General features: G+C 35.6%; 1 protein-coding gene across 3 annotated transcripts in view; it reads left to right on the top strand.

Moving 5' to 3' along the window:
- CD96 (CD96 molecule) overlaps window positions 1-18,190 on the top strand; it is an 85,045-nt gene extending 66,855 nt beyond the window's left edge. For 2 of the 3 annotated variants that reach the window (XM_084874030.1, XM_084874031.1), the window contains exons 8-13: window positions 216-284; window positions 1,331-1,402; window positions 10,691-10,756; window positions 12,297-12,386; window positions 15,288-15,411; window positions 17,168-18,183. In XM_084874030.1, the coding sequence (XP_084730156.1) occupies window positions 216-284; window positions 1,331-1,402; window positions 10,691-10,756; window positions 12,297-12,386; window positions 15,288-15,411; window positions 17,168-17,324 (578 nt within the window). In that variant the 3' untranslated portion in view covers window positions 17,325-18,183. Of the gene's footprint in view, window positions 1-215; window positions 285-1,330; window positions 1,403-10,690; window positions 10,757-12,296; window positions 12,387-15,287; window positions 15,412-17,167 lie in introns of all 3 variants that reach the window. The other variant, XM_084874029.1, reaches the window with a different exon arrangement.
- Window positions 18,191-18,484: the final 294 nt, after the last annotated feature.

Here is an 18,484-nt window from a genome sequence, read left to right as displayed (position 1 = left end):
AATGATGTTGAATATTCGGTATGTAACCATAGGCATGTACCTTTTGGACTCAATTTTATCATTTATAAAATGAAGTGAATACTCTGTATTCACTAAGGTTCTTACCAGCTGTAATATCCCATGTTCTGCATGCCACCCTTGTTTACCATAGTGGCAGAGTTAAACATGTGAATACGAATGTCTATGACAATTTGGGAAATTTGTTTTTGAAATAGGATATCTAGCTACATCTTCAATGGCCCCTGTAGATGTGAGCACACTGACTCCAAACAACACGCCTCAAAGTGAGTATAGCAAACCTTTCCAAAAATGTTTCAAAAGAGACAACAGGCTCACAAGTGTTACTACAGACATGATAATGTGGAGGTTTGGGTAAAAGGCTATATTTCCTCACTTGATGTTGATATTTTTGGTTTGAGTTGCTTGTTGTAATTTGTAATTTGGTAACTATATATTGATATGACAATCACTATTTAAAAAAAAAAGATTAACGATTGTTATTTTACTACTAGAGGCCCAATGCACAAAATTTGTGCATGGAGGTGGAGGGGAGTCCCTCAGCCTGGCTTTCACCCTCTCTTAATCTGGGACCACTGGATCCTAACTACTTGCCTGCCTGCCTGTATCATTGCCCCTAACCACTCATCTACCTGTCTGATAGTCCCTAAGTACTCTACCTGCCTGCCTGATCTGCCTGATCACCCCTAACCACTTGCCTGCCTGTTTGCTTGATTGCCCCGAACCCTCTCTGCCTGCCTGATTGCCCTTAACTGTTCACCTGCCTGCCTGACCACCCCTACCCACTCACCTGCCTGCCTGATCACTCCTAACCACCCTGCCTGCCTGATCACCCCTAACCCCTTTTGCCTGTCTGCCTGACAGTCCCTAACTGCTCACCTTCCTGCCTGATTGCCCCTAACCGCCTCTGCCTTGGCCCCCACCACCAGGTTTTATCAGGAAGAACGTCATCCAGAATAACATCCAGAAGGTTGTTTGGCTGTCTGGTCTAATTAGCATATTATGTTTTTATTATTATAGCTACCTTTTATTTGTCATGTGATTTTAAGATAATATTTAAGTAGTCTTGACAGCACTCCTAGTGATCTGAGTTGGTTACAAGAACAGAAGAAGGAAGTAAATCATGATTAGTTGGCATTAAACACAAGCTGCAGAACTTTCCCTCAGCATGCCAGCTAGTGTTACTGCATAGGGAGGCACATTTCAATTTTCAGATTTCCCCAAAGTCACATAAATTAAAAATTCAGCACTCACAGCAAAGTTAAATTACATCTTTATAAAAAGCTTAGATTCTGGAAATTTTGTCTTACAGCAAGCAATTCCAGTGTGACTACCCAAGGCTTCAACTACTCCTGGACCTCCAGTGGGAAAGATATCAAAAACTGTAAGTATAACCATGAGTCTTTTTTTAGTCCTCTCTGCCCCAAATTCATTCATCTAACATACATATTGAGTAACTCCTATATGCTTTTTTCATAATATTAACAAATATTTATAAGGCATCCACCACATTTGAAACATTAATGTTGGAGCTGGGCAGACATCTGTGAACAGACAGATCTAAATTCCAAATCCTGGTTGAAGAAAGACAGACAAATGATGATGAGTGAGATAGAAAACATAAAGCAACAAAGGAAGTCAGTGAGAATATAGGGTCAGAGTGGGTTCCCATTCTAAATAAAGCTTTCCAATGCCTTAAATTTAAGGTGACATCTGAGTAAGGATATAAGTAATGGAGGTAGAAGTGCAAGCTTTTAGTGTATCTATGGAAGAAGCATCCTAGCAGAATGCATACTATCTCTAATAAAAATGAAAGAGGGAGCCCAGGTGAGGCACAGAAATGATCTTTTACCTTTAATCTGGCCAGCTAGCAGCTGCAGTGTCTGCAGCCACTGTGTAGCAGGAATTGACAAAGACCAGTATTGTGACAGCACAGCAAGGGATGTGGCAGAAGTGAAACCTTGGATGCCAGGTTTGTGACTTTATCTGCTAGGCTCTTTGCCATGAACAGTAAATGGCCATGTTCCCTTTGGCATGCATTAAGTTGTACCTTTAAAACTTCTCAAAATATTTTCTACCCACTGACTCAGTCATCTTCCTGCATGGAACTTGTCCTTAGGAAATAAATAAAAGAGAAACATATAATATTGCTTTCTATAGCATTATTTATTGCTTTCTTTCATCTCTCTTATGGACATTAGGTTCACAAACTTGAGTTAATCATAATTTTTAATTCATGAGGCACTTTCAACATTAGTCTGTGTATAACCCTCTATAATTTAATGTGTCATATTAATTTAAATAAATATGTTAATAATATAAGTTGATCCTTGAACAGCATGGGTTAGAATTGCACAGATGTACTTATATGTGGATTTTTCCCCCCACTAAATATATAAAATAGTGTAAATGTATTTATTCTTTTCCTCTTGATCTTTGTAATAGCATGTTCTTTTCTCTAGCTTACTTTATGTTAAGAGCACAATATTTCACAATATGTATTAATCAACTATGTTATTAATACATAAGTAAGGCTTCTGGTCAACAGTGGGCTATTAGCAATTAATTGTCTTGGGGGAGTTAAAATTATATGCGGATTTTCAACTGCAAAGGAGTCAGGATCTCTAACCCCAGTGTTGTTCAAGGGTAGATTATAAGAGACACTTGTAAACTCACTGCCTAAGTAAATACAAGACTGAAAAGGCATCATCAGAAGAGACAACACACAAAGTGCACAAATAAGTGGAACTTCGATGCGTGTCAAAGGCAGCATAGCAGAGTACTGGGAAGAAGAGAGACTGCTCAGCAAATGACCCAGAAACTTTTATTATTTATAAGGAAAAAAAAGTATTAAAATATACTTCCACCATGCACATTACACAAAAATAAACTCCGTATCCTTTATGTCAAAAGCAAAGCACTAAAACATAATCAAATTAAGGTGAATTTCTTCCAAGCTTTGAGGCAGGGAAGGACTTAAAGAAGAGAGAAAAAGCACTCACCATTATCAAAAAGAAAGAATAGAATCAAATAAATTAAGATAAATAATCTTTTATCAAAAAACACCTTAAGGAATGTAAGAAAGAAAGAAAGAAAGAAAGAAAGAAAGAAAGAAAGAAAGAAAGAAAGAAAGAAAGAAAGAAAGAAAGAAAGAAAGAAAGGAAGGAAGGAAGGAAGGAAGGAAGGAAGGAAGGAAGGAAGGAAGGAAGGAAGGAAGAAAGAAAGAAAGGAAGGAAGGAAGGAAGAAAGAAAGAAAGAAAAAAACTAGAATCTGAGAGAAGATATTTGTTACAAATGTAATTGAAAAAGGACTAAAACTATATAATTCACAATGGATCAAAATGTTATGTCATGGATAATAATAAAAAATGCCTACAAATCACTAAGAAGAAAAGCATAAAGCAATAGACAATGAGAAAATAGGTTTATCACAAATAATGAAACAGTGGCTAACCAAAACTGGTTTAGCTCAGTGGATAGAGCATCGGCCTGTGGACTGAAAGGTCCCAGGTTCGATTCGGGTTAAGAGCATGTGCCTTGGTTGCAGACACATCCCTAGTGGGGGGTGTGCAGGAGGCAATTGATCGATGTTTCTCTCTCATTGATGTTTCTAACTTTCTATTCCTCTTCCTTTCTCTCTCTAAAAAGTCAATAAAATATATTAATTAAAAAAAAAACAGTGGCTAGAAAAAAAGGATTCTCAGTTTCTCTATTAATCAGAAAACACAAATGAAGGCTATAATGAGATAATCATTTTATACCTAATCAATTAGCAACAGTTAAGAAGTCTGTAATTATTGCATGTTATATGAACTAGAGAGCAATGTACAATTTTATATATTGCTAGTGAGAGTATAAATTGTTACCATCACTTTAGCATTATGTTTTTAAAATGAATATTTTCATACATTGCAATCCAACAATTTTTTTCCTGGATAAATATTCTAACACACACACAACAAAACACTAGCTCATATATCCAGAAGATATGTACACTATTCATAATAGCAAAAACTATGAATAATCTAAGTGATCATAGCCAGGAGACTAGATAAATAACTTGTAACATTGCTGTATAATAAAATATCATAAAGTAATGAAAAAGGAGTAAATGACAGTCACATACAACAACATGAATGAATCTTCATAATATTTTGTTGAATCAAAAAAGTAAATGCCAGGTGACAATATATGGAATAATATTTTTAAATAAATTTAAAAGCAAGTGCAACCAGACACCATATGGTTTAGGTATAATATAACATGTGATTAAAAAAAAAAACTTTAAAACTATCTAAGTAAATGAATAATAGATACAACATTCAGAACAGTGTTTGCTTTTGAATGGGCATAACAGGGGTGAGATGAGGTAGACAAATAATGTTATTTATTTTTAAAAATTAAAAAATGTGTGTGTGTGAAGGAGAATGATGGGGCATTTGGGAAGAATTTCTCCAATAATAAGAGAATGTGGATTAGCATAAGATAATAAGTCAATGAAATATTATGAAGCCCATTAAAACTATAATGGTAGTGTACTAACAGTATGTCTTATTATGTAGACAAGGCTAGGAGTTGGAAAGATTTACCAATCAGTTATAAATTGAGAATAAAATATTTGTTAGACTGGGGATGAAAACCTATACTTAATAAATTAACATTTATCCTATATGGTGTTAATAAAAAATAGAGTTGTTTGTAACAAACTATGCTGAAATCATACTTCACTAACTTGTCATCCCTTATTCTCAATAATATAATGCAAGTAAATTCCATGCGATTTTTGGTTTGCTTGCTTACCTGTGTCCACAGTGCCTAAGATATTGCCTGCCGTATAGTTAGTTCTCAATAAATATTGTTGAAAGATAAATTAAAGCATACTTGTTGATGACATGGGTGGAGGGAATTGTGTAGCAGTGAGCAAAAGAGTTTATTGGACAATGATATAACAAAAAGCTGAACTTAAATTTATGCTACAATTATATAATATATATTATCCCATATTTTAATTATCAGCATAACAGTTATTGTCTGATGTTTTTTATTTATTGTATTTATTTGATTTTCTATTTAAATTATACTAGAATGTAAGATACACAAGAACAGGCACCTAACCTTTTTTCTGACTTGTTCACTATTGTATCTTGATATTTGTAGAGTGGCAGGCATACATAGGTACTCAGCAAATCTTTCTTGAGTATTTGAAAGAGTATGTGTACACATGGGCAAGGACAAGAAAGAAAACACACATAAATACAGTGAAAAGAAATGACCTACTTAAATAGAATTTTTGACCTTTTTATTTATTTGCTTTATTTAAATTCTTACTAAAATACTATGTGTGCCAGGAATAAAAAATAAATAAATAATAAAAAAAATTTGTCCCAGGCATCACATCAATATAAAGCAGGCAAGCCACCCAAGGTACATTTTGTCTCAGACACTGGAAAACTGAAAAGGATTTGAAAGTACTCTATAATTTACACAAGTCTATTATTGGTCTTTCTAATAGATTTCATACTGAAATGAACTATTGTAACACTTCACATTTTCTTTCTTTCCCCAGTTGAAAACTTTATTTATCCTCACATATCTCTTTATCATTTTTATAATGAAAATAGCTTTAGAAATTGTGAAATATAGAAATGTAACTTTAAAACCCAATAAACAATTTTTTTCCTGGCAGTGAAACACCCACATTTTTACTTGTGCAAGAATAAGAAGTCCTTGTTAACAAATTGTCATGTTTTATCCATAAACATAGGAAAATTTCCTGCAGTGAGTTGTTCTATTTATAATCACTGACAAAAACACATTAGGATCCAACAAGTGCATATTGATTATTTACTCCCAAACTATTTTTGAAGCATGTTCCTACTCATTGGATTGTACTATAATGAGACACCCAATATTAGATGATGCACTTAGCAAGACTCATGGCAGGCATTGGCAGCAGGATTTGTTTTCTTCCATTACGTTTATTCCAATAGATTTATAAAATATTCAGAGACAGGAAAAAGAATAATAATGAATGGTTTTCTTGTGAAATAATCCCACAGCAGTGTTTTTTAAGGCCATTGCTATTTGTGATCTTGTGATATGGGATATTTGTTTATATACATGTATTTTACGTAGCTCATATTTATTTGGGTGTCACTAGATGATTCTGAGTTCATTGCACTTACATTAAATTTATAAATATATGGTTTAATGTATTATTTTGTTGTCATTTTTTTATCAACTTGAAGAAATCTAAGCTGGGATTCATGAATATTGAAGTCTAACCTTAGTTCAGCTTCCAAGTTTCCTCAATCTGAAACAGATATGCTTATTTTACTTTAAGCACCTGTGAAATGGGGATAGCAAATCTGACCAACTAAATGCCCAAAATCTATAAAGTTAATAACATATGATAACATGTTTTCTTCCTGACACTCAGGTGATCAGACCATGGAGCAGAAAATTTAAGTTTAATTACTTTTTTTGATTTTTGGTTTTCCCTGTTATCCATCTGGTCCACTGGAGATGAAAACCATATTTAATTCAGTCTGTCAGTTAGACAAGCAGAAAAATGATATGAATATCCATGAATCATTATGCCTCCAACTTGCTCTATTAACAAAAATCAACAAGCTCACTATACACACACACACACACACACACACACACACACACACACACACACACCTGGGCCTCAGAGTACCTCTTACTGACATCACATGGGGTCTTTATTCTGTTCTTTAACCATGCATTCCTTATCCTTCAAATTTTATGTACTCTTCTTAAACCTTGAAAATGCATTGCTTATCCTGCCCATGATTTTATCTGACTCTTCTCAGGCTTTTGAGAGCTGTGTCTAATAATTTCTTAACAACCCTTTTTACTTTCCATTGACAGAAGGTGATGGAGAGGCTAGAATTGAGGGGTTGAGGGTCAGTGGTAAGGACATAGGAATGAGAGAGCCTATACAGCAGCACTGGATCTTATTTCTATTTCAGTCTCCAGGATAATTTTCAGTCCCTCTGTTCCCTGTTGGCTTTGATCCTGATCCTCTAAATTCACCACTCTTGTTTTCAAATTCTAAAATATTTTATGTCTCTGATCACATCTCATTCCATTTTCCTATCCTCTAAAATGTTGTTTTCCTTTCTGTCATATAGTTTCTAATTAGGTCAGTCTCAAATTAATTATTCATTTCTCTGATTTAAAATTAAATTTTTTTTGTTAAACTACCAGTGTCTGGGGACTTTTGTACAGTGAGAACACAAATGTCACACTTTGAAAGCTCATGCATGTCATCTTCTTTTGGTGGCCAGGAAGAGTATGAGGATCCCACCTTTGGAGTAGGTGATCATGGCAAGAGTACACACACAGTAACTTGTTCCAGCATTTATGTTCTAGTGGAAGAGGTGGTGCTGGCCAAGTACATACTCAGCCTGAAGAGGAAGATGGGGCTGAAGACCAAGGTCGTAGAGATCTTGGTATATAAGCCCTCCATCTTGAGTTATTGCTTGCCACCTATGCCATTGTATTAGGACAAAATTAATTACATAAGAACTCAGAGTGCCTTAAGAAAGACTACATAACCAAATAAAAAAGTCTGGACATGTAAAATTATTCCATAATTTGAAAGTTCAGTTTGCCATAAGAATCCTACAAAGTTAACAGATTATCACTGGTTTCATCAAAAGATGAGCTGCCAAACTTCAGGTAACCACAGACTAAGTAGATTTCTCTACAAAGAGAAAAGATGCCTGCCATGTCATGATATTATTGATAACTATAAATTAGTTACAGACAGATGTCCAAAGGAGTTATTGAAAGTAACTGAAAAATACTGTGCTATTGAAGTTGATCCTGTTTTTACCATTAAAGAGAAGTACATTTTTATGATAGAATGGTATTATATGGTTTCCTTGTTGAACAAGCTTTGCTAAAAGTAAAATTTAAAGAAATTGTGGAAGAAATCAAGGTTATGTTAAAAAGATTATATAAAAATTTATTTGAGAAACTCCATCAACATAATATACCTGTGTTCATGTTTTAGCTGATAATAGTGATGTGCTAAAGGAGGTTATCCATCAAGCTGGTGTCTATCATCTAAATGTCAAAGTCATGTTCATTTGTGGATTTTGATGAAAATGGGTTTGACAGAGATTTAACTCTTGAATTTAACAAATATGACTTGAAGAACACAGAATATTTCAATCAATTAAAAGACAATAACAACACAATTCTGCTGACACTCTTGAGACTTAAAAATGGCCAATGGTATGGTCAATGTGAAACAAAATTCTAAAAATCATATAGCTAAATGATAGAGAGTAGGAACTTTCAGAAAAGTATATCATTTAGTGAAAGATGAGTTATTGTACATAACCAATTCTATCTTATTAAGGATGCTGTAAACAAGCATTCTTAAGGAAGGCCTCACCTGTGGGCACATTTATTGTAAAAATTGTTCATCTCTTCATCTTGCTGAAATTTTATTTATAATATATTCTTTCTCTTGAAGGTTTTTTAAAAAATATATTTTTATTAATTTCAGAGAGGAAGAGAGAGATAGAAACATCATTGAAGAGAGAGAATCGTTGATTGACTGCCTCTTGCGTGCCCCACTCTGGGGATCGAGCCTGCAACCTGGACATGTGCCCTTGACCAAAATTGAACCCAGAACACCTCAGTCCGCAGGCTGATGTTCTATCCACTGAGCCAAAACAGCTAGGGCTCATGAATTTTTTATTTTTTTTTTACATTACTTAAGTATTTTCAGACATGCTGAATCCATCAACTAGAAGCTCCTTTTTTCTTCACCTTCCTCAATACACTCCCCACTGTATTTTTTAAACTAAGTTAAAATAAAATCTTAAAGCCAAAATTAGAGAAATAACTCTACTCTTCCAAAATAGTTTTTGTAGTATAATTCTATCACACATTTTTAGATGTCTTTTTACACTTGAAAAATACCTAGAAATCTAAAAAGAAGCTTTATGAAATGGTCAAATAATTTGCATGATTTTAAGTATTGTAATTTGGATGGATCATACTAATGATATCACAATTTCCTGAAATTATGTTACGCTTAAAAAATAACAAAAACGCCTTTGAATCCATGTGTAACTAATCATTACAAACTGTTCTCTGGTGACCTGCTGATAAAAATCATGAAATGGAAAAATCTTTAAAAAAAAAATACCTGTCTTTCTCAAAGGGATAGCATTTGGTCAACCATTTATAACCTTAACATAAATTAATTTATTACATACTTTCTTAAAAACTGAATTTGAAGAGATAATATATAAAGACATCAAACACTAAAAATAGAAAGTAAGTGAAACACAATATTGGGCAAAAGCAAAACAAAAAATAAGGGGGGGAAAAAACCTGAACAAACTGTCTTCATTATAATTGTACCTAAATCCAGGCCTCGTACTAATTTCTTTTTATAATTGTTGCTCTTTGTCAATCAAATTCCTGTCTTAATGACTTAACCATTAAAAATGGACATTTAAAATTACTCAGTACACCATCATCTGTATACCTTGGTAGTCTAGGGGGGAAAAAGAATTGAGATCATAGGTGCAGGGTCAGAGAATTCTATTGAAGATAAGAACATCTCTCTGGCCTAGTCAAACTCTAAATAGCTGTGTACAAAACCACCCTTACCTGTGAACTGACTCCCCATGGAAGTTGCCATGACAGATTTTCCGGGGACCAATGCCTCTTCTGAAGGACCTAATAACATACATTTGTCTGCAGCTGCAAATGCCCTTTGGTTCAGGGGAAAACCAAGAAAGAGGAAGGCTGAGGCTGTTTTTTGTGGTTTATTTTTTAATGTTTGTTTTATTTTATTTTGGTTTTGATTATTTTGGTTTGAACACACAAGAAGACACTTAACTTGCAAAATCATGCATGCTAATGTTTTAACTAAATGAGCATACTACTCAGGCACCACTAGAGTTATTTTACTTTATATCACATTATTGGCCTGTTATCAAATACAGTTATGGGGAGTTTGCCAAGAAGTGGATTTTCTTGCCAGAGACGGGGAACTAAACAAAATGAGTTAATGGCTCTATCTCAAAAGCCATATGTGCTGAGTTTGCTGCCATCCACTCAAGGGGAAGGTTTGCCACAGAATACATTAAAAGGCTACACTCAGCAGCTACCAGGCTTGTAACAATCAGGATTTGATAATTCACTGTTGATACAGTTCAATTTTCACAGTTGAATAAAAAACGTCAGCTTACTCACAAATACAAATGATTTTGTTCCCTCAGGTGTTCTACCAAGTTCTTCAAAGTCCTATTGGCGCCTCTCCTCGACTAAAGGCCACCATAACACACCTGGGCTTTCATTCTCTCACATTAGCTCACCTGTGGATGGCCACGAGAATAGTCACAGCACCTTCTCTGTGGCTGAAAGAACCTCCTAGTAGTTTTCTTTCTTTTTCTTTCTCCTATTTGTCTATAATATAGACGTTCTACTAGCATTACCTCAACTCCCACTTTATTTTTGGACTTTCTAATGTGTGCTGCAGAATAGTACAATGATGTTGCTTTAAATATACATTAATATCCCTCTTTTATAATCATTAGATTCAATTAAAAGTTAAGAAGAGAAAATAACTAGTCTTTTATAGATTGATTTTTCCATTATGTTCTTCCTTTAGCAGCTTCATGGATGCCCAGTGAAACACACAGTTCATTCCCCTCAGATGTGGACTCTACAGTCCATGGTAAGCAGTGGGGAAGATTTAGGGTCAGGAGAGGTAGTGGTCTGCTTCATCTTGACAGAGATTAAAAAACAAGGATTGGTAAGAATCCAATCTCTGATAGATATTTAAAAGTGCATCTTGTTAATGAAAATGGCAATGACAATGACAATGATAATGAATGGAACCAAAATTCTGCCCAGTCACTGAGAGAAGATAGAGACCAAGTATTAGATTTTCCTCTTTTATTTCAAAACTAGAGGCCAGTGTATTCAAAATTTGTGCACGGGGCAGGGAGTCCCTCAGCCCACCCTGTACCCTCTCCAATCTGAGATCCCTCGGAGGATCTCTAACTGCCTCTCGCAACCTGGGACTGCTGGCTCCTAACCACTTGACAGCCTGCCTGCCTGCCTGATTGCCCCTAACTGCTCCCCTTCTGGCCTGATCACCCTTAACTGCCTCTGCCGCACCCCACACCCAGGACCCAGGATTCCCTCCTCTAACAAGTCACAGGCACCTGGGACCCAGCTTCCCTCCCTCTGGCTGGCCGCTGGCACCCAGGACCCAGGCCAGCTTTGCCCTGGCCAGCTGCAGCCGCAGGGGACCATGGGCAGGTGGCTTCACCCGGGCCGCAGCCACAGGCACTGACACCCAGGACCATGGGGCAGGTGGCTTGTTCCTCTCCTATGCCATCACCTGATTTGTCCCTATGCCTTTCTTGCAAGCTCATTTGTGCCTGGCTGGTCCCCATTCCTCTCTTCCCAGTGTTAAATGTCTGAGTCATTATGGCATGCAGGTGTGATGACTATTTGCATATTAGCTCTTTATTATATAGGTTTAAATCTATATAATGGCTTTTTTTAACCAATTGAATTCATTAAAAATGCATTTTGTTTTATTTTTCCATTGGAAAATTGAATGATTTGTCAATATAGATTTGTCTACTTGAATGATGCCAATGAATTTTTATTGACCTTTCCAAATACATTAAAGGGGGGAGAATCAGTATTTTGATTGGCTAGAACAGTGGTTGAAAACTCATTAGTCAATAGAGCCAAATATCAACAGTACAACAATTGGAATTTCTTTTGAGAGTCAATTTTTTAAAACTTAAACCTCTTCTAATGCCACTGGAATTTTGTGGAAGAGCCACACTCAAGGGGCCAAAGAGCTGCATGTAGCTCATGAGCCACAGTTTGCCAACCACTGGGCTAGACCTCTGTTATTGTGAGAGAATAGGGATAGACCTCATCTTTACATGCTCCCAACTTAAGATACTTTCCCATAATTACCTAAATTTCTCATGGAGATTCTTTAGCAGATATTGGATTGTAATGTGCGCTATTCAGCTTCTCTTTCTCTCCCCTTATTTATTTTTTTCTTTAATCCAATAGGAAATTTCACTATTTGATGCCATATTAGACATAAAATATTTTAGGAGTGTTTAAGCCATATAAATTGAGCTCTTCCTAACAGCAAGTGAAATCCAGTCATGATTTTAGACTATTGATCAGATTGAGATGGCTATTAGGAACAGTTCAGATAATCCCCTTTGTATTCCTAGGTGGTGACTTCATCAGGACAACCGAAGAATTTCCAGAAGTTCCCACAGCTGCCAATAGATCGACTAAAAATAATGACATCCATAACTCTGGTGAGCCATATGCCATTTACTTTTGAATGTTATGTTTTGTTGACTCAAGAAATATTTATTGAATACCATTTGCCAGACATTGTGTCAATTGTTGGGCATACAGTGAAAACACTGACCTTCTGAAGATAGTAATCTGTTAGAAATGATATATAGTGATTAAGTAGCCATATAATTAAATTTATTTGTGACATGTATTGTCAGCATCTAACAGAAAGATCTGATTTTAATTGGGGAACAGGAAAATATTCACTGGAATAACATTTCAGTCTTGTGAAAATATAGTCTGAATCAAGACAGATTGTTGGAACAAAAAGAATTCCTATATTATATTAATAAAAATTAATCAATGCTAAATGTAATCCATTATTTTATATAAGGGGTTCAATAAAGTTAGGACCCTCCCAATGCAGGTCTTAATCATAAATTCAGAGGTCTAAGCAACACTTTCACTTCAGTGGTTGTTCAAGTGAAACTTGATTAGTGAGCACTTCCCCTGTGTAATCATTTTATTTCATATGGAAGGTCATGCAATCCTTAGATCATTAGAACATCATCCTCACACAACATGTCAACAGTGTTGCAAACTGTGTTCCTACCAATATAAGATATTGGTGACTTTAAGAACTGCCTACTTTGGAAATGGGGCCCGATTGGAGCTCGGCTTCTGCACTGAGACATTCCTAAAGTCAATGATCTTATTCTATATTTGATTTGAAGAAAAATTTTGTAAACATTAACCTAACACCCATTTAAAAAACCTTTTGTTCTTTTATTTCTCTAAAACTTTGGGGATAAATATTATTTCCTACCATATTACTAGAATAGAGCCTAGTCAATTTTTATTTCACTAAAACAGAACGTTGTGCAGTCCTGAGCTGTTCCTTAGGTGATCACAATACTCCAGTGGTTTGAATTTCTGAATTCTCTTTAGTCACTGATGCATACACAGTATCACATGGTTATGTATGGAAGAACTCCACGAGCTTCCAGGGTACCCTCGGTGTCTGTTTCAACAGGACTGAGGTAGGGTGAGCTTCAGGAAGACCTCAAATCCTGGATGTGTGTGTTGTGAGAGAAAAAGTCTTCAGTCTTTCACACTGATAACTAACACTCTGTTAACTTGACATAATGTGGCTGCAGTCCAAACTATGTAAGACATAGAAAAGACTTGGTAGGTAATATTCTAAATCTAGTTTTTTAGACTGTATCTTTTTTTTTTTTTTTTTGGAGACTTGTATGGAAAACAGTATAATAGATCTAGACAACAAATGAAAATAAAAACCTTTATAATCTGGATTAAATCAGTCCTGACAATTCTGATATAAAAACTCACTTTTTTGCCCAAATGATCTATGTAATCTAAAGAGCCAAAGATCTATCTATAATGTATAAGGATTCTACCGGAGTGTTGTTAGAGATAATAAAAGCCTGGACACAATTCAACCACCTGACATTAAGAGACCAATTAAATAAACTATGGTAGATCTCTACATTTGGGGAACTAGCCAGGAGTTTAATCAAGTGAGGTAAATCTCTATACACTTATTTGGAAAGTATTCCAAGAAAATTTTTAAGAGAAAAAAAGCCAGTGACAGGCAGAACAATATGTAGAGTGTGTCCGCATTTGTAATAAAAGGGATGTATATTCATGATACATATTATATGTTTATGTATGCATAGGAAATTTCTGGTAGGATATGTAATTAACTATTGAAAGTTATTGCCTATAGTGTGGGTAACTGGTACCTAAATAGTAAGGGCACTTTTTTTTCACTGTAGTTTTATAGTTCTTTGCTGTATGAATTGTTAACATGATCTCAGTAGTTTTTGAAAAGAAAATACTTCTATTAACTGCCAGGTAGAACCAGGCAATCTCATTTGCTAAAATGTAAAACCATCCAGAGTAGGATATTTATTTTGCTGCTAGTCTAGAATCTATAATATTTTAAAGACTTTGATTCATGCAGTTTAACTTAATATTCAAATGTTAATGAATGAGTTGAGTATGGATATGGTCAGCAAGAATAAGAAAAATCAGCCCATTGATTACTCACCAATATCATTTTAGCCAGTCTGTTACTTTCAACTTCCTCCCTTTTCAGACCACAGAAATTGCAATACCAATTGGTTTCAGTTTTAACCGTTTTGTCCATTCTCCCCTTTCTATTCTTGAAATGGATATGGGGAATAAAAAAGGAGGCTATGTGATAGAAAAGGATAAGAAAATCTCTAGCCTGGATATGATTCCTTGAGTGACATTCAAATGAGAAGTCTTGAAACATAGTTTTTCAGCACTACAACTCCATAGGTATTATCAAGGGTTTCTCAGCTTTAGCTCTTCAGGACTTTGGAATGTCACACTGCTTTTTACTCTTTTTCCCTCCTCCTATCACATGTGCTTCCATAGAGCATTTAGTGACTCCTTCAAGAATAAGAAAACCCAAAGGTAGACCATTGTTTCACAAATAACGTTAACTTACAAATTATTTTAATTTATTCATTCCTGCAAATACCCTCTTTCCCCGAAAATAAGACAGTATCTTATATTAATTTTTTCTCCCAAAGTTGTGCTAGGTCTTATTTTCGGAGGATGTCTTATTTTCGGGGAAACGCAGGTAACATTTCTTTGGGTACCACATGTCAGGAATTGTCCAGGGCCTTGGGGAAAAGAAGGAAAAGATCAGCTGTGGAACACATGACCAAGAAAGACATTCATGTAAAAACGCGGTTGTATAAATGCCAAACCAGAAATTAGAACAAGGCATAGACAAGGTCCCTTGGTGTGACTGTGGTCAAGAAACACCTTTGGCTTTTGATTGAAATATCTGTCAGGTGGGAGAAATTCTTTTTTCCAATGGCCAAAGTTTAGCATTAAAATTCTTCTCTTTATGCCCTTTTCAGGTAATGTGGTTAATAAGCCCAAAGATGGAATGTCCTGGCCAGTGATGGTAGCAGCTTTGCTCTTTTTCTGCCTGGTATTTTTTGGTCTTGGAGTGAGAAAATGGTGTCAATACCAACAAGAAATGTGGGTATAATGCCAAGATATGCAGGAACTGATACTTCTTCAATATGCATTATTCATTCAGCACTATAGATATCATTCCTATATTGAGTCATATTTAACAGAGGAAATAAGGCTCAGAGAGGTAATGTAGCTTTCCCAGCACCACACAATTGGGCTTAGATACACAACTTCTGATTTGGTAGCCGTTCTGCCTTGTTCAGGCTATAACACTGCACTCAGCAAGTAGAACAGTCAGTGGGCATGAAATAAAAACTGAGCCTCACCTTACCTCAAAATTGAAAATGATTTTTCTTTTAATCTTTATTATTTTTTCATTTTCATGCATCTCTGACCTGCCTGAGCCTAGCCCTGCTGAGATGCTCAAGTGTGAAATTGAGTGAGAAAGATAATTTTAAGAAATTTCCAGCTGCTTTTCAGCAGAATGAGCTTTTACTGCCCTTTACCTTTTTCCCCAAGAGGAAAAGAAACTAAGCAGTTGGTTACCCCCCTTTTTTAAAATCGTATTGAAATATTTTCCGGAACTCTTCTTCCAATCCACAATCTGAAATGACACATAAGGTTATGCTCTACTTTTCTGACAAATCTATGTTGAATCAGTCCAGATTAGGGCACAATTAGAGGAGACCCTCATAATACATAGGTCTGATCTACATAGGTCTGATCTTCCACATATCTGCCAATTACTATCATGGTGAATAAAACACTAAACCAATAGTCAGAATTTATGGATTCTTATCCAAGTACTACACTTTGGTCACCATATGACCTTGAGAAATTCAGAATTTACCTGAAAAAAACAAAAGTGCAAATTTCTTAATACTTTATTTACCTTTTGATAAATACTGTCTCCATTAAAGCATCAGAAAACCAGGTAATAGACACTGGGGATTTATATAATAGAATGAGAAAGTTATGGGACTGTGAAAATCTGAAATGATTTTTTGTTGTGCAGTAGTCAAATGCCTGTGCTATATAGAAATGAGAAACAATGTTTTGATGGGAGAGAGAGAAGTTAAGTTACTATGGATTGATAGACAAGAGCTAGGGGTGTTTGGGTTGTAGACATAAATCTGCTCACAGATATATTTCTGTTTTCTATTATCAGTAGGGCAGAGGCATTTGTATAGCTAGATCTCACAGTCACCTGTATGCTTGATGCATTTCAGACAAGAGAGGAGTTGTGTTAACAGAGAACAGCACTTTATACAAAGATGACATTCAGAATGTTCACTTATATTAAGAGAAGGGACTCTGGCATTATCTATTCTGTACCAATCAACTCAGGGATTCAGTTGAGTGTAACATTTCAGTCTTTACTTCCCACCTAAACCAGATCCCACAGCACACAGAATTTTAAAATTTTGTCTCTAGAGGAATGTTTTTAACCCACATAAGAGAAGCATTTCTATTAAGAAGCAGTTGTCATGAAGAGTATGGGTTTTTGTTAAAAGACTTGAATTGCTCGTCTGGTTCTCTTGAACAAGATGCTTAAAATCTTGGTGCCTAATTTTTATATATGGAATGGTGACAGTAATATTCAATTTCTAGATATAAGGTTATAACGAAAACACTTTGCAAACTATAAAATTACCATCTAAATATTAATTAATGATATTATCATGATAAAACTAACAAGCAGAAAGTTATGCCAAGAAAATTCTGAAAGCTAGTGGGGTATGTCTTTCTTTTTCTTTGTTTCCTACTTCAATCACCTCCTCACATTCTTAGCATTAAAAGAGCAATGTTTTGTTCCTAGCATGGAAAGACCCCCATCTTTCAAGCCGCCTCCCCCTCCCATCAAGTACATTTGCATTCAAGAACCCATTGGAAGTGATCTACCCTGTCACGAGATGGAAGCACTCCAAACCTTTGAGACTTTGCCATACAATGAAACTCTGCTAGAATCCTATTGAGATGGTAGATATTTTGTTTATTAAGTATTTGCCCTCTAGCCAAGCCTCTTCTGTGGCTGAAATGGATGTCAGGAAAGAATGACCTGTTTTCCCAGAACTTGTCCCCTTTCATCTGAGCATGCCTTTACAGAAGAGTGAGGATATGTTATGCTGACACCCAGTGCAATCTGCAGGAATGTCCTTGCTTATGTAACAAGTGCAAATTAGGCTACTGCCATAAAAAATGCTTGCAGTGTTTTATTTTTCATTTTAATTATCTGATTGAGGTGACAACAATGGTTTCGAGCATATGTCTGTAACAGAGCTTTTTCTCTTTGGGCATCTGCCAACATTCTAAACTATTTGCCAAATTCATGCTAATCTCTGAGGCTTTTTCTACATTTCCTAGGAAAATTACAAGAAGAAAATGTGAAAGTTCTAGCAGGAGTCTTCATATTGAAATTGTGTTATTTATTTTCAATGCAGAAAACAGAATATCCTGCATAAGAACCCCATTCCAATCCTCCTTCACCTTTCTTCCCAGTACATTCAGCCCAGGCTCCTACCCAGGGGAATAGGGAAGATTCAAAGAGATAACTACTTAACAACCATGTTAGCCTAATAGATACAAACCTGAACTGGCTTCTAAAATTATATGAGCTAAGCATGATCTCATTATTGGCTTTATGTGTGTGTGTGTGTGTGTGTGTGTGTGTGTGTGTGTGAAACCATTGGCAAACTGGTATATAAGTAAACAGACAGCCTAACCCTAATCTAGCTCATTTAATTTCCATTATTCTCTTTTTCATCTGTGGATCTCTCTGTTCATCCAATGTGCCTGTTTTGATATGTCTTGAAACAAATAAAGAACCTCAAATCAGACTAGCATTGATGAGTTAACCCTGTATCTACCAATCTTTTATAAAACAGTTCAAACAGAACATACAGGTGGTGGGGAAAGAAACCTAGTCATCCTGACCTGTTCTGTTTTCACAACAGCTTGTGAGTGAATAAATTACTGATGCCCCTTGCCCTTCTAAACCTTCCTCCACACTCTGCTCCATGAGGGGAAAACAGATGTTGCTGATAGATACAATAGCAAATTCTGTGTGGAATTCAGTCTCAGAAGGAACCTTTACTTCCTTTTCAATGTATTTATCCCTGACTGCACAAGTGAATAA

Source organism: Pipistrellus hanaki (assembly GCF_964339955.1).
Source record: "Pipistrellus hanaki genome assembly, chromosome: 2".
NCBI classification, from domain to species: domain Eukaryota; kingdom Metazoa; phylum Chordata; class Mammalia; order Chiroptera; family Vespertilionidae; genus Pipistrellus; species Pipistrellus hanaki.
The sequence above is the reverse complement of the archived record's forward strand: the minus strand, read 5'-3'. Positions and strand labels throughout refer to the sequence as shown.